Consider the following 24,807-nt stretch of genomic DNA (forward strand, 5'->3'; position numbering starts at 1 on the left):
AACTCGGATAGTACGAACGAGAGACTGACTAATCGCAATGTTAGTTGAAAATCGATCATTGAATAAAACAAAAGTTTTTGTTAACTATGCGGCGGCAATTTGATCGAATTAAGCCGGATAAGTGATTAATCGTACATTATCTCGCGATACACCTCAACTTATAATTCATACGATTTTTTCGTACAAAGACTGAAACATAATTATTTAAAATTGAATCTTGTGCCTTGTTTATCGCATTCACTTGTGTTAAATTCACATACATTATGGTTACTCGTGTTACATCAAATTATGTTTACGACATAACGTTTGAAACTTTTTTTATCGGAATTACGAGTATTTTTCATATCCAATTTTCTTTGAATCTTATAAGAAATAAATGTGACGATTGCCTTCGCAATTCAGCTGTAGATAGCGCATAAATACGATGACGCCCGTCTAAAAATAGCTCCAAGAAATATTTCATTTACATCACACACGAGTATAAAAACACGTAAACTTGAAATCTGCTTCTGATTTCAATGATTTCAACAGAAGAAAAAGTTATATTTCCGTGTATGGTTGCGATATTTTACGTTTGTTGTAATTTCTTTCTATAATTCTATAATTTCTTGCACAATAAAAATTGAATTAAATTATGTAAAACGAGGAAGAAGATTTGTACAGCGTATACTCTTTTTATTGTTTTATCATTCATTTACATACAAATATTTTCAAGATACGTCTTATGAAACGAAGTAGTAGCCATATTCGGTGCTCGCTGTATTTCGCGCTTACGTTACAATTAAAAGAACGTATCTTTCGATACAAAGTAGTTTTTTTCGCTCTCTTTTTATCTCATTCACTTAAAATATTACATTAACCTTGAGCTCGTCTCGTCCACTTTCAAAAAAGTAAATCGTCCGCAACTCTTTCGGTGCTCGCGCATCATTACGCAGTTCATGTGATTTAGCTCTTCCGTTTGTGCGAGAAAAATAAATTATTCGTAAAAAAGAAAAAAAAAGAAAAAAAAACAAAACAGGAAGAGATAGAGAAATATTTAGGTTCACAATCTCGAGGAAATGATAAAAGTGTGCGTCATAAAAAGATTGAAAAGATTCATATCCCCGTCAGATTCCTCCTCAGCACCGAATAAGATCGATGTAGATAATCAACAACAAGTTAGCGAGTACGAATCGTACTCGTAGATTCTCCCGGCCTCTCGTTAAAAGAATTTAAAAAGATGTTTGTAAAAAAGGCGCTGATTTATACAACGACGAGCTGCTCCCTCGCTCTCTCGCTCTCTCGCTCTCTCGCCCGTAAGCTCCCCTTCCGAATCCTAACGCACGCTGCGAGGAATGAGAGAAATCTCGAGGATTTGGCAGTCGATGGCTGTTGACGGACGCTGTTTGATTCACACGCGATCATTCAGCACAACATATCACAATTCGAGGTAAAGTTCGGCATGCCAACAACGGCGACTTATGATTCGCATAATGTATCCTCGCACGTGCAGCGTGCTTTTCGGCAGTAATAATTTTAAACTCGTCGAGTTCAACGTTCGATACTGCAAAAATGTACTCAACGTCACACAGACCCATCGTTCCATTCTTTCCATGCCGAGAGTAAACATAGAGATCGCTTTCACGTACCTCTATCATCGAAATCCAAACCTTATTTATATCGATTTCAAACAGTTCTCTTCTCTCTTACGTAAAAGCTAGACAGTTTCGACGCCATCCATTTGCGTCTCGTATGATTACGCTTTGTATTCGGGTAATTATCGGCGTATTTTATCTTACAACAATGACAAAAGTCGCTTTTTTTTTTTTTTAATTATTATTCACTTTTCGTCTTGCGCGAATTTTATTGGAATATCGATGATTCAGAAATTTTATCTGAATATGCGTTTGATCGTTAAACTAGAAAAACCACATGTATCGCGTGCAAGTCGCTCGTCCCAATTCATGTTCTCTCTCTCTCTCTCTCTCTCTCTCTCTCTCTCTCTCTCTCTCTCTCTCTCTCTCTCTCCACCCCCCTCTCTCACACATGTTACGAGTGGTGTGTGTGTGTGTGTGTGTGTGTGTGTGTGTGTGTGTGCGCGCGCGCGCGCGCTTGCAATTTTTTCACGTATCACTTGTATATCGAAGGCAGGACGAAGCGACGTTTAAAAGTATTAAGGATACCATGGAAGGTAGAATTCTTTGCGATATCGTGATACTTACGACACAGCTTACTAATTAATGTTTACATATGTTAATTCGCAGTCATTCGGCACGCACTTTTCTAAACACAGCTTAAACACCAACATTTTCACTTACACGAGTGAAGCCAGCGACGATTGGTAACAAATGGATGTTACACACCAATTGTTACGCACTAATTACAACTGCTTATGTCAACGAAATTATTTCTTAGTGACGAAATATTAATCTTTAATCTCACTGTTATTGTGTTTAGTCGTTAATTCTTTTTATAATTTGTATATTTTTATTATCGCTTAAAAAAATAAAAAGATAATTAAGAATAATTCTTAATAAAGACGCGAGGAAACAGAACACAATCTAGAATATGATGAAAAATATACAAATGTAGAATCTTAGCTTTTAGAATGATCGCTTATTGAAAATTTGAAAGAGATGGATGAAATAATGCAATTTTATAACCACCACTTAAATTAATTATTAATAAATAAATCATTAAAGATTTCCGTCGTTGGTCTCACTCGTCTTAAACGTGTCGAATTTAGAGTCGTTTGTGCATTCGATCGCGTTGACATTTTAACTTGGCGATACGCAGTGCTTCTCTCATTGGCTTTGGTCGCGACAACCCTTTTTATCACCGTCCTCCACGTTATTATCCCAACCCCTTCTCGGCCCGCTCTCATTAAATAACTTTATCAATCTTAACACAAAAACACACTTAATACTCGCGTTAAGACTACTATGATATGAAAATTATAGTTCCACTATTAATACTCAATATACTGTGGCTACGTGCAAAAAAGTATTTGCGACTAATATGCTTCTGCATAATATCGCAACTTTGATAATGCGTAGTCGCAAACATCGTGTAGACTCTAATGACGCGATAAAAATGTGTTAGATTAACGAGAATGGCAAACAACAGCGTGAAAAAGGAAGAAAAGAAGCGAAAGAATTATCAACGCATAGCTGTCGTAAATATACACGATGTTTTACGATGACTGTGTTTAATTTTAACAACCCCCTTTCTACGAGCACAATTTCGAGTAGATCCTTCCTCAAGAAAAAAAAAAAAAAAAAAAAAACTATCGACATGTCAATATACTTCTCGTGTATATTATTCGAGTTACGATTCGAGAACGATTAAAAATAAAAAACTTTTCCCGAATTAAGCTTTATAGAGAGAAGCATATAATAAATATAATATAAATATAATAGTATATATATATCTTTATTTAAAAATATTCCTCTATTTTATATATGTATATCTATATATAATTTATTTTTACTTATAATACATAGTATATTTCTCTCTCTCTCTCTCTCTCTCTCTCTCTCTCTCTCTCTCTTGCTTTTGTCTTTCTCTTTAACTATAGATTTAATTTATGTAAATAAAATTAACTTGGGACATTTTAATTATCACGATGTTTAACATTAAATATTAAAGAAGTAACAAACGACAGTTTTTCTTTCTCAAAAGTTGAGGAAAAATCGTCTCGAAATTTGAACGATTTTGCCATTATAATTACAAGAGGGTGGATTACGTAAAACATCTTGTATATCGGAAAAGAGGTAAGGAGAAAAGAAACAAGAGGAAAGTAAAAAAGCAGAAATAGAAAAGAAAAGCGTACAACAGCATAAGAGAACGAGCTCTGAAGTCGCAGCTAGAGGAACATTCGAAATAGTTAAAAAACCTTGTTCTTCGTGTTAATATTTTCACATTTTCTTCTTCTCTCGCACATTGTGATAGCTTCACTTGAGAAAAAGAAAGAAGACAGAGAAAAGATGAATAAAATAAATACACATTGTAATGGAAGATTCCCACGCTAGATGAATTTATATGTACAAAGATCAAGTATAAAATATGTATAGTAGTAAAAAGGGGCAGACAGGAATGCCTCGAGAAATAAAGAAGATAGGAAAGTAGTATAAATATTTTGTATCTATATAAAAAGACAATTGCGCGCACTCGACAGTGCATTTGTAAATTGCATACGCGTTATCTCTCGATTACCGATCAAAACGTTCGATCCATCTCGGGGGATATATCGGCAACGCGCGCCATCAAACTTATTATCGCAAAAATCATTTTCTCGAAGAGGTACACAGGATAGAAATAAATGTTAAATACGCCACACGCGTATCAAATATAATACGTATGAAATAAAACATCATAATTAAATAAATATTTAAATGAAAATGTAAAAAAGAGATAACTGCTGAAATATCGTAAGTGATAAATTTTATATATATATATATATATATATATATATATATATATATATGACATTTATGTGATTTAAAAATAAGGCATCTACATATATGATTTATCAATGCTTGCTGTCAAAATTTGATATCTTTCCTTGCGAAATTATATTTCTCACTCCGATAATTCGACTAGAAACTGTCTTTTCTCTAATTCCTTCGGAATGATTATCAAGAGTTCTTACGATTACGCTTATCGTAAACTAGCGTGCCAATGTAATAAAATTGTATGTAATAAAGCGCAATAAAACATTGCGTAATAAAAAACGGTGTAAAATTCAGCCTTCCAAGTTTTACCGTGAATTGGTAAACGACTACCAACGAAAATTCGGGTACAAAGTGGCTTTTACGATAAGAAATAGATAGATGTACGTTACTCTCCACATTACTCGTGGTCAATGTTTTACCATTGATGAAGCACTTGTAGAAAATTGACCGATTGGTGTCAGATAAAAAGGCTCAGTGTAATCAATGTCGAATTGTGTGACAAAAGATTGTTCCTTCTCCTATCTAACAATAAATATTGATTCTTGTAAGAAACAAATTTGTATTACACATGTATATTTTTAATATTAAATTATATTGAAAAAAATCTTTTAAATTACCAGTTGGATTGTTCTTTTTTTATTGCGCGTAATTTTCCACAGATGTTAGTCGCCAATAGCCAGTAGCCAGTATAATTTTACGCGATTGTTTCGATAAAATAGAAAATATGTTACTAGTAATAATAATAATAATCGTTTGCGATAATAATAAAATTAAGCGTAATTACAATATTACGCTAATATTAAGCGTAATTACATATCGCATTCTAATTGATTGTATTAAATTGATTGAGTGATGAAAGAAAGCCAGGATTTTTCGCGTAAAAATTTAGATACGATAACATTCGTATGTGTCGAGGGTATAGATAAATGTCAATAGAAGATAATGCAAAAAAGAAAACTATTTATCATACGTATATTCAAATTATTCGTGCATGCGACCAAACCAAATTGTCTAATAAATAGATTTGTTTGTTCGTTAAAAGCAAGCTGAATAAAATAATTAGATAATTACTAATCGTAAGAGAAGCTATGAAACTATAAATACCAGATTTCAAGGAAATTTTTAACCAACCCAAAAGTATCTTTAATGTGCAACAATATCTTCAATGTACGACAGTAGTTTCCTTGGAAAACGACTCGTCGTATTAAACATGCGAAAAACGTGAATCGCAATTTAGATATTCGACATCCAAAAATGGATTAACACGGAAATTTCTTAACTATATATCGTTTAAGCGCAATGTTCTCGAGAATTTCACAATCAACGATCGTGGCATCCGTCTATCGTCATTATTGCTATTTACAACGTCCAACATGTCTAAGAGATTAGCGCGTCGGGGGACGAGATATATGTTCTTGGAATGTATTCACCTGTTATATTTTCAAAGATTGATACGCGTCACGATAGAAATTGACAACGTCCTTTGAATAAATTAAAATGGCAGCGTACGACATCGTGTGTCGATCAAATAAAAGACAAAAATGAAAAATGTTAACAAAACACATGCCACGTCATTGATGAAAGAATTCTACATAGAATATGATTTACGATGAGATCGGTTTTATGTAAAAAAATATTTCAACACACTTGAGAAATTCTGCCTAATCATGTGCAATAAAAATATACGACGCGTAACTCGAACGTTGAAATAATTGAGTTTCTTCTTGGAAAATAAATAATTTTCGCACTGAAACTCGTAATAAGTTTGTATTTGATCAATTAATATTAACGGTAATTACAAAATTTCTTATTTGATCGGCCAAACTTATTGAGAAAAAAAGAAAGGGGAAAAGAATGGAATGGAATGGAATGGAATAGCGAAGGTGAGAGAAGATAAGTGGGAGAGGGGAGAGAAGGTGGAGGAAGGGAGAGAAAGAGAAAGAGAGAGAGAAAGAGAGAGAACGAGAGAGAAATGAGAACATTATAATAAATATTTATAAAATATTATAGAAATCCATATCATTTATACTATAAATAGTACACCATTTTTTGGTCTTTATCGATATCCCTTTAAATTACAAAGCAAATAGTATTTCATTGTACGTATATTTATTTTATATTCTCACTGAAATATTTCTCTCGCTCAAAATAAGTAAGGGTTTCTTGCAATTTTTTATACGTGTATAAAACAAAACAAAACAAAAAAAAAAAATTTCCCTGCAAAATAAATTAAATGAAACTCAATAGATTCAACGTTTTGTTACGATTGTTATGTAGCAAATAACGAAAAGATTACGGTCACTTAAGACACTAAGATTAATTTACTTACATATAAATGTTCGATATACATGAATGTAATTATATTACATTCTCGTAAATATGTTGTAAAAACCTGTATGTGGTTCTCAATATGTGATACTGCTTTGATATCGAGCAACTTAGTCACATTACTCTCCTGAACTTTTTTTTGTATCGTCTCATTCCTTTCGCTTTCGAGAGCTCGGTTTTATATCTTTCATCTCTTTTTTTATAATCTTCTTTATCTCTTATTCAGTTCTGTTCTTACGGCTGAAAATATAAAATATAACATTACATAAAGCATGGATTTTTGCATTTACATCTTTTAAATCGCTAAAGATTTTTGCACAGTTGCAGTAATATCAGTTGCGCAGATCATACCATCGATTATTTCTTGCTTCATCTTTTGAAATTCTTTCCGCACTTCTTTAATTATCTCCACTTTGAAGGCCTCCATCTCTTGCGCAGTGAGCGATGTTCCATCATTGACACCGTTTACTTTGAGAAGAGTATCCTCTGAAGCCGAACCAAATCTCTTGCGTACAGATTTCGGTGATTCGGCGCCGTTGGAGAACTTGTTATTCGATGCATTGTTCTTGTCCCAAGACTTCTTGTCTGGCGAACTTTCCGGTTCCTACAAAAAAATTCAGTTAGCACGGTACCCTCCTTCCTCCCCTGCTGCTGATTTTTCAACTCCAAGTGACCAAGTTGCACAATGAACGTTTATGAATACCGGTGGTTGTTCGGGTTGTTTCTTCTCAGCGGCAGCCCGTCGGCGCGCTAATGTCTTGGCCATTTCATCCATCATGGAAGCCATTCCGCCACCTCCACCTCTTCCTAAAGTGCCATAATTGCCGCCTCCTCCGCCGCTACCACTGCCACTACTACTGGTACTCGAGCCGCTGTTCTCTACTGGTTGCGACTGTTGCTATTCAAGAAAAAAAGGAAAAATAATAATTTTTTTATTATCTCATTTGCACGTTTTTATTTTCACACATATAAAACAAATTAATTTGACGTAACATCGCAGCTCTGCAAACAGATGACAATTTTATCTCATTAAAAGATTAAAATAAAAAAGAAAAAGAATTACCTGTTTCTTTTTAAGACGTGCTTGAAGGGCAGCGGCTAATGAGTTGGTATCAGGTGGAGGATCATTCGAAGAACCGACGGATGAGCCGGAACTAGTGGTGGCGGTAGAACTGTTAGCGTTAGGTACAGGCGGCGGTGGTGGCGGAGGCGGTGCCACAGGTCCGCCAAGCGATACCATCGGAGGCGGCGGTGGACCACCACTAGCAATAGGAGCGTAAGCATTAGCGCTGACCGTGTGATGTCCGCCAGTAGTGTACTGATTCACCGAATTTGACGGTGTCCCATATGGATTCGTCGAACTCGCTGTGGCAGCTGCTTGTACCTGACCGGTGTTACCGTACTGTGCTTGAGCCTGGATGCCATACTGTGGTTGACCAGGTTGCGCGACCACGTATTGACTCGAACTGGGCGATGGACCAGCAGCATACTGATTTATTGAACTATTACTTCCATACTGATTAACACTACTGCTGCTGTACTGTGCGGCTTGACTGCCAACCGATTGGCTATATTGACCTGTATTAACTTGTCCACCAGTAGTGTAATTGCTCGTCTGACTATTAGTACCGTAAAAGTTATTCTGACTGCCGGACGGCGGAAATTGATTCGGACTCTGGCCTACGACAGAGACCGCACCGCTTCCGGTACCGCTGCCACTATTAGGAACAGTGACGCCCGCGTACTGATTACCTGCAGACGCGGCACCATACTGATTTGCCTGATTAGTAACGTAGACAGACTGGCACTGAGACTGCTGATTCGCGAGGTTCGACTGAGATGACGGTGATTGTGCATATTGATTCATCATCATCGGTGGCGCCGGTGTCGCGGACGAGCCAAAATTCATCATTGTTGGCGGGCATGGTGGGGCGGGAGGTGCAATCGGTGGCTGAGGCGGTGGTACCGGGGGACCGACTCCCGGTCCAGCCGACATTTGAGGAACGATTGGAACCATGCCGCCGACACCTTGCAGGACTGATTGTTGTGGTTGCTGAGGCGGCTGTGGCGCCGGCGGCGCCGATGAGGTTCGGTGATGCCCGGATTGTTGCTGCTGCTGCTGCTGCTGCTGCTGTTGCTGTTGCTGTGCAGCAGATGGGCAGCTAGGTGATATAGGATTGGAACTTGCAGTTGCTGCAAAGAAATTAACTTTTATTGTTGTGTTGGTTCATAAATAAGTTCTGTTAGAAAGAAAAAGAGACATAATTAATAAATTATTTCTTTTAACAAACTAATATCATCCATGATATCTAATTTTATTAGGTAAAATGGAACTTGTGAATCAACTTGAAACAACCAATGTATATATAAAATACTGATATGTGTGCGCGGGCGCGCGCGCACGTGTGTGTGTAACATTTTTTGTGCTAGAAATGTAAATATAATACCTTGACTTTGCTGAGACATTCTACGTTCCTGAATTATTGCCACGTCTTCTCTAGTCATGGTTCTGCATAGATAGAAATTGAAATTAGTTTCAAAATGATTTTTTATCGATGCATAATTAATGTAAAGCGTAGAAACAGCCAACTAATACATAAATCATCTATACCATAATCCTGTGTATAGATTATACTATAAATTCACTTTCACTGGCTTAAAATATTTCAATATTGACACAAGGAGAAAAAAATCACGCACGGAGTAAATTTAATTATGTTGTACGCTACAAGCTAAGTATTACTGCACTACAAAGATTATTTCCTATTTCGCTATACAATATGTATACGTGTGTGTGTATGTGTGTGCGTGTGTGTTTCATTGGTAGAAGAATAATCTTATCCTATGTTAAAAACTGTTAAAAAGTTTGACATTGATATCAATTTATACAAGAAGGACCTAAAAAAGATATTAATCTAATTATTTTCATCATATAGCGCAAGATACTTTCCATATAAAATCCATTTAAATATAGCTGTAAATGTAACTTGTTTTCTTATCCCTGCTTTGTTTGTATATTCAGGCCTTATTTGTTTTAAATATCGAAATTGTCAAGAACCTTGAATTTTATAAAAACCGTCTCCCCCCCCATTCCTTTCGTGGAAAATTAAAGAAAAAAATATCGAGCTTGGTCGCTGTATTCGAGTTATTTCGAGAGACACAGGGTGCAACAGACGGAGTAAATTCTTCCGCTTAATCTCTGCGATTTTATTTTCGACATCGCGTAAATATCTTTACGTGAACGTTTATCCTCGTTTTCAGGGTAGCTGGAGTTTCTCATCATAGATTTACCATGTGAAAAAGAGGAAAAAGAAAGTAGAGAAAAAAGTTAGTTGATAATAAGTGCCAAATTGCAAAACCCTTCAGGAACTGTACAAAAGAGGAAGGGAAGGAGGAAAAAGGGTGAGAACGCTACTCTTAGCCTCATGGTTAATGTCCGCGATCTCTACTACAGGAAATCAGGAGTCCTAGATAGATCTGCATGACCTTTAACCCATATTAACCTAATGCTGTCTTATGGCATAACAATACCAACTAAAACGATATATTTTAGAAAAATTTTTTTATAAAAGCAAAATTTTCAATGCGTAAATCGTATACATTACTCCTCGACAGATATTCACACCTTTCTACATGACGTTATTATTAAAACGACATGTTACGTAAAAGAACTGCTTTGACAATTAATAAAGAAATTCAGGTTATTATGGATTAAAAGGACGGGAAGGTCACCTCGTGTGTCCATCGCCCGGTGAGCCACGCGCACAGCCCGTTTGAATGGTGCCAACAGCACCACTAACGGTCACGTGGTGCTCGGGGGTTGTGGTGGCAGAGCCCACGGGCAGGGCCGTCTGGCCTCCTGTAGGCAGATGGCTCAGGGACAAGGAGATCCGCGCGTTACGACCTTGACTGCAACCAGTCAGGACAGATGTGTGACTCGCTTTAGGTGAACGATGGGGAAATTGAAATGGGTCCATATGTCCGTAAAATAAGTTGTCACCCTACAAACTTTGCGCTTTTATATATATCATCCTGAATAACGATCACATCGTGTGCGAACATCAAAACTGCCTCGTTCAATGGCGACTCCACACTGCTTTGTTGTATTTAATGAAAACATTTTTAATGGAAAAAAAAAAATATAAATAAAATTGCCTACATTACGTTTGAAGATGTGACATGAATCGTCTAAACTCTCATTGTGTGCGCTGTATTACAACTCGTAAAAATAATTGCACGCTGTACATCGTTTACAAGCGAAAACAAAATAAAAAGAAAATGAACGATGCTCACCTGTATCCCATATCCTCCTCATACTGTGCGATTGCCTGACTCTGCTGCTGTTGCTGCTGCTGCTGCTGTGGCTGCTGTTGTGGCTGCTGTTGTGGCTGCTGTTGTGGCTGCTGTTGTGGCTGCTGTTGTGGCTGCTGCTGCTGCTGCTGCTGCTGCTGTTGATAGGCGGTTTGCTGTTGAGTAGTCGTGGTAGTTGTCGAAGCGAGACTTCTTGATATGTTGCTACCATTGCTCAGCACCTACGCAACATCACAATAAAACGTCATATATGTAATTAGAAGCTAATTAACAATGATATATCCAATTGCCACAGCACCTAAAAAGCAGTCGGCAATTGTAATTGAGAGTGAAATCAAGACTGAAATCAATGTCCCACGATTAACGTTAACAAACGTTGGTTTTTTATTGCCAAGTTTTTTGTTTTATTTCTAACTAATGGCATTCCCAAGAGATGACTCGAATAAAAGTTATATCAAGTTACGATTTTAAATCGTCGTAACAACTTGACGATACTAAACGTACAAATCCAAATAAATGATCCGAGATAGTAAGTTGGAGTTAATTGTAACAAGATGAAAGAAATGTTATAAATTACATCGAGTGCCTGGAGCATCGCCCGAGCGAAGGCATCGGCGTCGTCTTTACTGGAAAAGTTGAGCCCGTAGACTTGCTTGTTATCTCGCCACTGGTGAAACGTGACCGTGGCCTGATTGTACTTGAGTCCCTTAAGAATCGCGCAGTTGATAACAATCTCGTGGTCCTGCAGCTTCCTACCGACCACGCGGAACGTATTGTTCACCTGATGGTGATAGAGCTGGACCTTGGACAGGCCGGACGAGCTGCCACTTGGTATCCATTTCTTGTTCACGTCGTCGTATACCATCACCGACGCACGGGCGGATGATATGCTCACTTCGCTGTAAATAATAAAATATTAGTTTTTGCCTTTTAGTCAATTGATTCGCAATTCTCTTCACAAATCTTTCACGTTCTTTCGTCCTCTTCGTTACGTTACAGCTCAACGGGAAAGGGGAAAATGAGAATCGTTTTATCTCTATGTTGACAAGTGTCACATTGTTAGTGATGTATATTTTTCAATCGATTTAATTGTAGATGTAAGAGCAAAAAGAATTAAAGATTAGGAGAATGTAAAGCGATGAAAATATATTTGTGTGTGCGCATGTGTGTGCGCAAATCAAAGTTCTTATCTAAAGAGTCAATAAAATAAACCTCTCCGTTTATCATCCCCTTAGAAGAGGAGAAGGGGATAAGTACGAGTAATGTTGCATCGTGCTGAATCGTAGGCGGTACATGCGGCGCATGTCTATCGGGCCGTTATCACTTTTTTTCATTTGCTCATGCGAGAAAGTTAATAATATCGCATAATCGCATAATCGCATAATCGCAATGCGAATCGACGAAACATTAGATTATACATTTTCTTCGATTTATAATATTTATGTTATAGATATATAAGACAAATATCTCTCTACTTTATATTTGTGTTAATAATATTTCTGATATATAACGCTTTGTATAGATATATGGTAAGCCGCTTTCCAACGAACAACGCAAAACTGCGCGTATCACTCTATACACGCATGAAACCGGATAACCGGACACATGAGCGTACCAAAAAGGTATCTTGAAAATATTGCTCAGATATCCTTCAGATTTATAAACGTCGCGCGTCGCGTCGCGTCGCGTCGTTTATAAAGAAACAATCGAGTCTTAGAAAATATCGCGATAGTGGGCGAGAAGGCGAAGAAGGACGAAGGAGAAAATTGACGTGCGTCGTGTACCACGAACGGCTATCTGGTTGCCAAGAAGATGGTTGCTGGCGATAGCTCGTACGCTGTTGCACATTCACACGCTGCTGCGACGCGGAATCTTCTCCCATCGTTACGGAAGAGCACATCCTGGCGAACGTGCCTCGACTTTGCGTCTGATTCTCGCGCGAGTAATCCTCGAAGGACCATCTCGTCGTCCTGCCGGTTTTGAAGAGGGAAGAGGAAACGCTCTCGCGGCGAGAGCCCCACATCGCGAAGAGAGCTGCTGCTGCTGCTGCTGCTCCTTTTTCTTCTTCTTCTTCTTCTTCTTCTTCTGCTTCTCGCTAAGGATAACTCGTCATTTTTATCGTATCGATCACCATTCGATCAGGAATACCGCGTAGCCGGTACAATCATAACCGGAAACGGAACAAGATGTTGTAAACGCACAGCTTGCGCACGCTGTAACGAAACGTTTGCGATTCGATCCGCGATATTCGAGCGCGGAAGAGGGAAGAGGTAAGAGGTTCGTGTGCTCGCTGTCGCTTTCACTCAACTGACAAGAGGCAGTCTCCGTTCCCGCAAAACGGGAACAGGACGAGGTAGGATGTGGTTCGAGATACCGCCACTTCCTCGACTATCCTGCTGCCGTTGTTGCTACTGTGTGCTACGCTACGCGTATGGTATGTGCACGGTCAGACAGAGTGATAACGCGCGCGACGCCCAATCGGCCGCAACGTCCGTCGCGGTTAGCCTTTCACGTTTCGCGTTTCGCGTTTCGCGTTTCGCGTTTCGAGGACGATTGCGTTGCACGAACCTAACGCAAATGAACGGTGGATAGATTAAAGATAAATCAGCCAAATCGATCATTTTCGAAAATAGATTGATTAGATTGAGGAAAAGCCAAGTGTCGGAGAAAAGAAGGAAAGAGATGTCGCGATCATTTTCTCCTCTCTCTCTCTCTATTATAATTTCAGCAATCTAATCTCCGCAGTCCTAAAGGTTGCGTCGCCGCGTCGCGGTGATCGAGATCGATCGAGAGGCATTCGGTAATTTTGTCAATCAGCTGTCGACGCGACCGCGGCGACAGCGTATGTGGGTCAGAGACCGGCCTTGCGTACGACAATTACCGGTTTAAGGGCGCGTCATGCCGTTCGAGTTAAATATCGTTGTGTCAGCTCTACTGTATAGATACGTTTTCTACAAAAGAGTAAGAATAGAGAGAATAGAGAATATCGATAAATGTCTTTAAACAGACATAATTAATTAACTGACCGATTGTCCGTGAATCTCTCTCCTTTTTGCTCTATATGTCGTATCAACTGCATCAAGGGAGGATCTGTCATGTGTAAGAGTCTGTGTATAAGAGTGACGGACTCGCGAGTCGTTTCAGAGATTGCGAATTGATGGTCGCGACCCATGCACGCATCGCACGCATTCCGTATATACGGATACGGATTTTGAAATTCGCGTAACCTTTAGCGGGGATCACAGAGGAAGGACCTGTATGTTTCGACGAGAATGATGTTGGGTCGGCTACTGATCGTTGGGTCGGCTCACCCGTTCCCATTACTACTACTACTACTACTACTACTACTACTACTACAATTACTACCACTAATACTACTACCACTACTATTACTACTACTGATACTAATAATAATACTATGTCTCATCATTTTACTTTTTGCATAATCTTCTCAAAGCTTTTCAAGCGTAATACATTTGCTCATTACTTATTATAGGAACGAAATGCACAATAATGCACTTTCTTGTATCTTTCTTTCGGAATCGCCGCGATTCGTCACGTTCCCGATCGCGCGCACGGATTTATCATGCTCTTACACGAACGTCGAAACTTTCAGAGCATAAAGCGCGAACGGCGGGTAGGTATTGTATCAGCAGTCGGAAGTAACATCATTGAGATTCTTTCTCTCCTCCCTCTTTCCGTTAGCTGCTGTAGTAGCCATCGGCGGACTGTTTGAGAACACCATGTATTACGTGAAAAGTGGAACAAATGCGTTTCGGAGCAGGGCATGCTGCCTTAGCTACTTTTCGCATGGTGTAAAACAACCATAAATCTCAATCACGACTGCGTCGCAACGATACGACGCTTCAGCGAACAAAGCTTCTCGCTGGTATTTCCAGATTACTGAATTTTAGTAGTTAGTTGAGGGAAGCGTCAACCTTTCACCAAATGTCGAATGAAACAATTACCACTGTTCCATCTATAATTGTATCTCGTTGTTGACCATCCGCGGACGAGTATCGCGATTGGACTCCCAGCGAAACGTGACAAAATCGCAAAGAAGAACGAGATACAAATACAAATTTGTATGTTGAAAAACTTCCTCTGAATCGCTGAAACTGTCACCGTCATTCTTGGGAAATTCTTGAACCTCGTTGAAACTTTAGACTTGATAATTCGGAATAAATACAATTGAAAAGAAACTTGCAAACCTTATTTTTATTTACATTTCTTCTACTAAAGCCTAAATAATACTTATAAGTAAACTGTATGGTTTGGATACGTATTTAATGGCAATTGTACGTCAACAGGATTTTTTTCATCGTCGCGCTTTTATTATCTCATTGCATTGTATCAGGTAAAAACTTGATCTATTATCTTGGAGCTTAAACCATTTTTTTTCTTTCTTTTTTTCTTTGACCTGGAGCTTAAACACCCGATGACCCGTGTTAATAAACTAAAGAAACAAGACCTCGTCTAATGAGTGAAACTCCATCCCCATCTTTATTGTATTACAAGGGAGCTTTTATAATAGCTCTCTTATCATAAAATTTATTTTAGCTTATCTCTGTTTGGGGAAAATCTCAATAATAAAATACATTTCGAACACTTGGTTAGTTTTCGTTCACAAAGCTCTATAAACGAACAGCATCTAATACGAGAGTATGTATGATGCAGCCAGAAATCAACGATTCACTTTTATCTTATTACTACGTTACACTTTGTAACATCGCGCAAGATAGAGAGAATTGAGAAAGGTGTATTCCGAGCGAGTGCAAGTGAGGAAGCGAGAGAGGAAGCAGTGACGAACGCAACATTGGATATCGAATTTATTCTTTCACTTTGTAACATCGCACGAGTGAGCATTACGACGCATTACGACGACCGACGTTTCGCTTTTATCATTAGCTGGTTGGTTTATATTACCATTGGAGTCTGATCGTGAGACCTCTATTAATTTTCACAGCTCGGCTCGGACTCGCACGCTGCCGCTGCCGCTGCTTATCTCTTATCGAAAGAAAACGTTTAGACGGAACTCTGTCGAGCATCGACGTGACATTTTCAGCGAGCCTTATCGGAACAAAATCCGGGCGACACGTCAGACCCTGATAAGGGGGAAATTGACATAGGCTTTCGATGAAATATTACAAATTATTTTACGTCTTTAAATTATAGCTCTATTATGTTATTTTCTAACTATATCGGACACAGTTTAGTGAGCATTTATTTCTTTGAAATTGATTTACGCGCGCGCGATTTAATTTTGTTGGAATAAAGCAATACTTTTTACTCCCAAAGAAACACATGTGGCTTCATCGTTGTTTCACCTCGATGAAACGAATACCGTCATCGAAAGTAGCATATGGCTAAGGTAAGTAGCCATGCGTCAACCTTAATTAGATGAGTAAAAAAAGTCAAGCGAGTAGCGTTGCTTTACAGGCATCTCCTAATGTCTCGTCGGTCATCTCGCGTATATATATACATGTAATCCGGAATCCAATTTCTTTCAATTTCAACATACAGCTACTGTAGTAAACGTTGTAGAATTTTTCACGATTCGGCATCTCGACAACGACGACGACGACGACGACGACGACGCTACCGTAATCTTGAAAAAAAACTCTCCGATGACACGGATTCTGAACCTTCGAGTCAGTAGCATGGCAAAAGCCAACTACTTTATTGGCCAACTCTTAAATAGGTTTTCCTAATCTTTCGATTACATTCATCAAATTTACCAAGGATAAATTATAATATATAAAAAGAGTCGCGCGCGACAAGTGAAAGCATCTAATAAAAAATTAATTTTCCAAGAAAGAGCAATTTTCAAAGAGAGATCTTAGAAGAAGCAATATTCCAAAAGAATATATTTATACTTTTATATTACAGAATAAAAGGGATAAAAACGTAAATAACGTGTGCGATGTAAAGAAGCGCGTCTCTCTCTCTCTCTCTCTCTCTCTCTCTCTCTCTCTCTCTCTCGGCAAGGGTGCGTAAGAAAGTGGCCATGGAAAAATCTTTCTCGACTGTCGCGGCGGTGCAAAGTGCAATACAATAAGCGCGACAATGGAAATTTAACAAAGGAGCGTGCAACCTTCGAGTTATACATATGTACCTACGTGTTAGGACGCTGTGTATCGAGAGTTGTCACGTTGCATCCTGTATCCCATGCATACATGTATGCATATAACTCAATGTGTATAGTGAAGATAGCCACTTGGAGAATGAGCGAAATTTGAAATTCTTTCGTTATTATTAAAACATTTGTGTTCTTATGTATAATAAGTATAATTATATAGGTTGAAATTATAAATGTGCAAAATTGATTATTTAACTTTTGATTTATATCCAGTATTTATGCGTTTTTGCAATACATGCGATATAGGTATATGATGTATGTACCTATCGATCAAAGCACTCTCTCTCTCTCTCTCTCTCTCTCTCTCTCTCTCTCTCTCTCTCTCTCTCTCTCTCTCTCCCTCTCTCCCTCTCTCCTCTTGGAATCTCCAAGTTGATTAAGCGAGGGTAAAAGTGGGTTACTCGAGCAATCTGTACCATATCACACGACATTAAAATTAATTAAGCTTGGTTATTGAAGATGAAATTGAAAGCCATTACGCACAGCTTTACCCACGGTTTAGCAAATGACAGCAGTGGGATACGATACGATGGTTTGTTCTCTCCTCGGTAGGAGAGATAGCGATCGCGTGTAGCGTATACGTACGTACTCGTGTATCACGCGTGCACACATGTCGAATCCCCGGCACAAAACGCGCCGGATCATCGTACTCCCTGATGCACAAAACGCAACATTTCCGGCAGGTATATAGGGTGTTTCATCGCCAATCGAATGAGTCGTGAACGAACGACGTGAAATTGAGTTTGCCTTGACAAGAATTTTATAGAAAGCCACCGTGTTGATTTTTCATTCTCAATATCAAACGAAATTCGAAGTTAACTTTAATTTTAAATAAGTAAATTTTTTATTTCAACTAGTTATTATTAAAACAAATAAACTTTAACTTGCCAACTTTTTTCGCCAAGTTAAAAATTGACTTATGTAAAAGAATAAAAAAAGAAAAAAAAGAAAAAAAACAATATTACATATATCTCTGTTGTTTCATATCTATCCAATTTTATCTAGAAATGAAATAGAAAATTTATCGGATGATCCATATTGTAATTGTTTATTTTTTTTTCTAATTTAGAGTAAACTAATTTTAAAACATTACAATATATTACAATACACTAATTTAACATATATATCAAAATTATATTATCAAAATTAACTTTTAATTTGGACTGCGTTTGGAAACATTATCATTTTATCATTTTATCCTTGATTATTCGACGATACGCGATGTGGAGGCACTCGGGTGTGATGTTTCTCAACGCAGCCTTAATTAAAGTTTGATTTTCATTCGTACAACTTTTCAACAAATAACTAAATTAATTTTATAAGCCATTAGCATCAACTTAATTTAGTTGTAAAAAAAATATCGATTCGATCAATCCTGACGTTAAACATCTTGGCCCACATTTACGTAGTTTTTACATAGTTTCGCGGAAATAATCTCACTACGCTTTCGATTCGGAAAGCTTTGACCTGGCCATCGCGAATTGACCATCGGATCAAGATTGTTAAAGAGAATGCCGTATATTCGAATAAGTATGTGTGTATGTAAATATGGGGTGTGATATTATTTGGATCTATTTGGAAATATTGTACGATACATGCGTATATCGAGGACGCGCGGACGTGCTAGTACCGGAATGCTGGAGAATCCCCGCGAAAGGGAGGACGCGGACGTGAAGATGAGGGCGAGCCCGCGAGGAGGACGAGGACGCTCCTCGCCCTCGCCACCGCCACCGCCTTCGCGCCTCCGCGCCTCCGCGCCTCCGCGCCTCCGCGCCCCCGCGAAAACAAGACGGAATGACGTGAAATTGAGCGGAAGTCGCTCGCGCGGCCTTCGCCGCGCTGTGACTTTTCGTCTCGCACGCTCGATAAGCCTACTCGCTGGTGACCGAAGAGAGTTTATAATCACTGAGATTATAATCACGAGACACTTTTTACGAGACTCGTCGTATAGTAACGCGTGTACTTACTTGGCACGAGATATTTTCTTTTATATCAAAATTTAAGTCGTAGACTTTTAATTATATTTCTAGTAATTCGAGACGATTGAGAAATTCAATTACACATCAGTACACATCTATAATAGCTCGGATTTTCGGATTTTCGGATTTTCGAATTTTCTCAGCAAAACTAGAAAGAATTAAATCAAAATTTTCTTCTTTCTAGTCTTATAGAAAAATGGGAGGAATTAAAAAAACACAGTACAACTACAGTACAGAAAATGAAAAAGTCACACAGAGAGATAAAAATAATAATAAAATTTCATCTCTCGTTCGATTCAAGAGATTGTAATGTTAAGACATTCTTCAAATCGTCAATAATATCTTACCATGAAATGTTATATTGTGTACGAAAAGATTCACTACAACGGAAAGATGAGTCATGTATCGGAAGAAAAGGATTATCCGAGGGGAAATTCACAGCCGGCATTGGTGTACAAAATTTCGGCAGTGGACTGTCGAAAAAAGTAAGCAGTGACCTATAATATTGACGGCATTGTCGTCAGTGGTTGGGGAGTGGTGAGCTCACTTCAGAGTCGGTTTTTCGATCATGGGGTTGAGCACAAAAATTTTTGAATACTTCGGGAAAGCTTTAGAATTCTTGTGCAGGCATTGGCGTATGATAATGGGCACGCGGTAGTGTTCATAATTGCATGGCATTGCCTTAATTTTAATATAGGATTGACGGCATTGTAGGCATTGACTAACAATAAGCATTGTCGGCAGTGTACAAAAATGTCGGCAGTGTTTTACAGCAATGCCAAAAATCGGCATTGGTGTACAAAATTTTGGGTTGTGAATTCCCCCTCGGGATTATCCGAATCGAGTTATCGTGGATTTTCGCCTTTTCGGCGAAAAGCGTTCGATTCGTATCTCGCATGACAAAATCAGAACACTTGATCGTTAACGAATGATACTTTTATATATAATAATATTTCTCTCATTTTCATACGCGGCTGTATGTAATATTATTTTAAGCAAACATTGGTATTAGATAAATTTTTTAATCGCACCGCGCACGTGCGATATTTTTCAAAGACAAGACACAAGATTTTTTCGCCGAGTTCGGTACATAATACCACAATACTAGCTGAGCATGGTTGTAATTACGAAATCACGCTAGTCATTACGGCAGGCACAATAGGCAAGATTGCAAATGCGATGCTCTGTGCGATGCCAGTTTATTAAATGAGTTTATTGAAAGAGAAAATATGTTTTATACGTGTAAGACGTTTATTTAAAATCATCTGTTTAAAACACGTGAATAACGTGGCAACACGTGCAAAACTAAAGGACAGTGTCAGCTATTTCTTTAGTAGCTCTTTAATAAGCGATCTGTTTCGTTAACCGAGATATCGAATTAAAATCAATAAACTTGCACCGAATTATCTTGCACGAAACGTTATAAAAGTGTGCGTAAGAAGTAAATCAAATTGCTTATAATCGCTAAATAGTTTGGCATTTGATATTGAAAAATATTTCTGGGCAAAATCCAAATCGCGGTCGCAGGCTACAAGCCCTACTCACGACATCTCGAACCTTAGCATTTTTGGAGCGTCACGCGACACGCGAGACCACCACACAGGCGACAGACTGGTAAACACAATGACAATCCGCAATCCGGCACGAATGAGCGGAATTAAAATAAATTGTTGAGATTGCGCGAGTCGCCTCTGTCTCGAAGCGTAGAGCTTTTCGACAAATTTTTTATATAAAAGAGAGAGAGAGAGAGAGAGAGAGAGTACATTTTTCGATAAATTTTGCTCAAACGCTCGTAACGAAGAAACAAGTAACAATTATAACGATGAGTGAATTTGACAAGCGAGTAAAAGTGAGTTGGAACCCCTTCCAACTATTTCTGGTTGCTGGGTTGGAAGATGCCCGTAACAGCGGATGCACTCCGAGATGATGCGTCGCGTCGCGTCGCGTCGCGTCGCGTCGTTGGGCAGACGTGCTGCACGCGCGCAAAGGGAGAAGACGCGATGGCGCGAGGAAACGGACGCGAAGGTCGCGAATCCCCGTCGTCACCACGCCTTTACGCCAAAATTTCGTCAAAGACGAGAACACGTTTCGACTCGCGTCGCGTCGCGCCGCGCCGCGCCGTGCCGTGACTCATCCTTCGACGCTACTACCGTAAACCTGCGCTGTCAAAAATCATTACCGGTCTTTACTCTCCTCGTCGAGAAGCAAAGGCGAGAGAGGCCTGGGGCCGGGAGGCAACCAGCCAGGCTGTTCCCCGTTCCGGAGTCGGGATTTAAAGAACGGTCCGCGCCCGCTTGCCTGCCTGCCTGCCTGCCTGCCTGCTTGCCCGCCCTCCCGCTCACTCGCTCGCTCGCTCGTTCTCTCGTTCTCTCGGCCCGCCTGCCTTCCGACGCGTCATCGATCCTCTTTTCGTCGCGATACAACAGCCACAAAAGCCGAGACTTACTCGCGATGTAACGCATAATCCAAGTTACGAAGCGTTCGAAATGATCGGCCGATGATATTGACCGCCGTCGCGACCACCGCGCGTCGACCGTTGTTAGCGTCTAGTACGGGAAATGCGATCAGGAATCAAATTCAAACGTTATTCAACTAAAAATCACAGAGGGTGATCGATCGCTCGCCTTGGTCCTTCGATTCCGCTCTGGGACATACTCGCTCTCTCTCGCTCTCTCTCTCTCTCTCTCTCTCTCTCTCTTCCTCTCTCGTTCGCATTGATGTTTGCATTACTCACTTCATGTTTGCTTGACCGGTGAGCGTATGCTATGCCTTCATGCAAGCCGTATTCCTGCTTCTGCACAGTATATCACCGAGCCCATGAAAACACGCGAGATTCGGACAAGACTTGCGGTAGTTCGACATATAAATAACGAGAATACGTCTAGCGCGCGGCACTAACACCACCGTGACACCCTGCCGCTGCACATCTGGCCGGCCATATTGCCGACTCCGAATTCCTACTCTCCCTACTCCCTAGTCCCTACCGTGCTCACCTACACACATACTACGTGGTACAGTGCGCGACGCGTATGGCGTATGGCGTATACTGGCGTATCCTAGAGGCCAACTACGCGCAACCGGCGCAACTACTACGCGCGACACCACGAACACCACACACCAATGTATAGACGACGCGCTGCTAATGGCAGTGCGTGCTGACTGCTGGCGGCTGGCACACCTGGCACCCCTGGCACCCCTGGCGGCGTCGCGAGTCGTCTCGTTGTTGTTGCCATTGCCGTTGCCGGCCACTAGGCCGGCCTGGCGTTGCATGCGCGCGCGCGCGAATCAGATTATCCGCAATCAAGTTGCAACGCTCGTCACCAGAGGGAGACAGCTACGCGCTAATAGAGCTAATATGGAGACCCTTTCTCTCATCTCTTCTCCTTTTTTAACAACGATATATCTGTGTTTATATCGCGCACAATCGCGAGTCCCGCGACATTTCCGACAATTCCCGAGAGGCCGAGAAGCGAGAGAAGCTTCGATTAGCTTTCATCGTCAAAATATCTAAGAGGGAGAAGCGTCAAATTTAAAATTCGCCCACGGTCGTCCACGTTTCGACCGTAGAACATGCAGAGTCGACGCTTCAAAATTAAATCATAACTAAATCAAAGCTGTAGGCACTCTCAGCCTTCTCTCTCGCTCTCTCTCGCTCTCTCTCTCTCTCTCTCTCTCTCTCTCTCTCTCTCTCTCTCTCTCTCTCTCTCTCTCTCTCTCTCTCTCTCTCTCTCTCTCTCTCTCTCTCTCTACAAATGCAGAAACATAAATCTATTTCAGACTTACCGACACTGATGCGCAACAGCGGAGCTGAAACTGCATTAATCTGTAACATTATAAATAAGTACATACAAATTAAAACAATTATATAAAACGCATTCAATTTTGTATTTGTTATTAAACAGATATTTAATTAAAAAATTACAATCAGTAATAAAATATTTACCCATGGTTGTTCCGCCGGCGCCTGATGCCTCTTTCCAGGCCTCGGCCTCCTCCTCTTCCTCCTCCTCCTCTCACAATCGGTGCATGGATCGCGTCTCGCGCCATTGCTGCTCCAATTCGATCACTCGTCGTGTTAATCACTCGCACACTAATAACCGGAAAGTTCGCGTGACATACACACGTTATATACGACGAGTTATACGACACCTTGAAAGAATAACACAAAGAATGATTCCACGACTCCGCGAAACTTTCGACTTGAAGTTTCACTCGATCGCGAAGACTGCACACTGTACATACATACATCGATGGCGATTCTCCGTAGATGAAAATTGTTGAGAATTAAATATATCGCGCGCACCTCTGCCACACCTAACGCGAGAATTCCGCGCGATACGCACTTGATTCCGTTCAAACACGTTTCATATTCGACATTCTTCGTATTCTACCGCTGCGCGAATAACGCATCTTAAGAAATTAATATTCGAACGAAAGCGGCGTGCGAGCACACGATCGGCGCGCGCGCGCGCACGCGCGATATCGCGATTCGCAATTGTTTCTACATCGCGCATCAAAACGATCATCCGGGCCGCTTTCAGCGCATTCAACATTTTCACCGTCGTATTTGCGTATGTACAATTTCAAATCGACTCGAAACGTACACGATAAGTAGCACCCGGCCGGCACACGCAGCATTCGCGAGGAATTCGAGCACATTCGAGCAGCGGCGGAGAAAAACTAAGATGGCTAAGGTGGCAGCACTGGCGGCTAGCGACAGTGACGGCTGATGGCAGGGTGGCGAGTGGCGTCAGGGGCGTCAGGGGCGTCAGGGGCGTCAGGGGCCTCGGCCATATCGTAACGCGTATGTATACGTATGCCTTACCACACTTACCACATGCGCCTCAAAACTGACTGTGCCTATCGTGTCTTTATAGCCACCTTTGGCCGTTGATTGTCAGCGGAGACACTTGCTCGCAAATTCTAATGTGTCGTATTAAAAAATTTTTTCGGAATTAGCGGGTATGCAGTCGCGCGTTACGATGCTCTACGACGTTACGACCAGTTGCGACCAAGTCAAAAAAGAAAAAACCATGCATTCTTTCATTTGATTGGTTCGCGCGTAACCTGTCGTAAACAACGTATGTTACAAACATCGGCTGCGTTCACTCTTTTGCGATCAAAGCGCTTGTAAACATCATTTGTTCTTGTTTAATATTTATAAACAAAAAAAATGAAATTTGATATTTATAAGCGCTTACTACCTTACAGCGCGTAAGGCGTAAGCGTCCAAAGTATAAACGCATCTATCGTACAATCGGCATTGTAGAGCCCGCCTTAATCCACGATTGATCTCCATCGTACAAGAAAGTTACGGCCTTACCGACTCATCATGCGTACGACAAGTTGACGAAAGTCGCCACATCCCGCGCGACGATAGCGGTCTGTCTCTCTCTCTCTCTTTCTCAACACACCGACGACTGTCAGGCAGTATCGTGAAAAGCGATGCGCGGATCTTGACGCGTGTCGCCAGTAGCGAGCCTCACGTGAATTTATCTGGCGTAAAAGTAGCGAGGAAATAGACAATAATACGCGGCAACTGTCCGAGTGAACGTCGTCTGCGCGATACGACTCTAAGCGCGAAGAGTGCGCGCCTTTTTCCTCGCTGCGCTCCCGA

General features: G+C 40.2%; 1 protein-coding gene across 4 annotated transcripts; it reads right to left on the reverse strand.

Moving 5' to 3' along the window:
* Window positions 1–654: 654 nt before the first annotated feature.
* LOC105193655 (protein enabled) lies at window positions 655–24,422 on the reverse strand. Of its 4 annotated transcripts, XM_039445888.1 has the most exons (11): window positions 23,437–24,422; window positions 23,134–23,339; window positions 22,974–23,013; window positions 11,650–11,971; window positions 11,055–11,293; window positions 10,494–10,670; window positions 9,209–9,270; window positions 7,825–8,954; window positions 7,465–7,659; window positions 7,113–7,365; window positions 655–7,001 (listed from the first exon to the last, which is right to left on the reverse strand). In XM_039445888.1, the coding sequence occupies exons 4-11, from the start codon at window positions 11,935–11,937 to the stop codon at window positions 6,973–6,975; spliced, it is 2,373 nt and encodes a 790-aa protein (XP_039301822.1). In that variant the 5' UTR covers window positions 11,938–11,971; window positions 22,974–23,013; window positions 23,134–23,339; window positions 23,437–24,422; the 3' UTR covers window positions 655–6,972. The 4 variants fall into 4 exon arrangements, with proteins under 4 accessions (XP_039301822.1, XP_025991346.2, XP_025991344.2 ...); XM_026135561.2 differs by lacking the exons at window positions 22,974–23,013; window positions 23,134–23,339; window positions 23,437–24,422 and adding an exon at window positions 21,925–22,281; XM_026135559.2 differs by lacking the exons at window positions 22,974–23,013; window positions 23,134–23,339; window positions 23,437–24,422 and adding an exon at window positions 12,857–13,167.
* Window positions 24,423–24,807: the final 385 nt, after the last annotated feature.

This window comes from Solenopsis invicta, chromosome 2 (assembly GCF_016802725.1).
Source record: "Solenopsis invicta isolate M01_SB chromosome 2, UNIL_Sinv_3.0, whole genome shotgun sequence".
Lineage (NCBI taxonomy): Eukaryota > Metazoa > Arthropoda > Insecta > Hymenoptera > Formicidae > Solenopsis > Solenopsis invicta.

Coding starts and splice junctions, on each gene's coding strand:
- LOC105193655 (XM_026135559.2), bottom strand. CDS start 13,095: ATGTGGGGCTCTCGCCGCGAGAGCGTTTCCTCTTCCCTCTTCAAAACC. Junction 9,271..10,493: donor CCGGGCGATGGACACACGAG/GTGACCTTCCCG, acceptor CTATCTATGCAG/AACCATGACTAGAGAAGACG. Junction 7,366..7,464: donor AACAACCCGAACAACCACCG/GTATTCATAAAC, acceptor ATTTTTTTGTAG/GAACCGGAAAGTTCGCCAGA.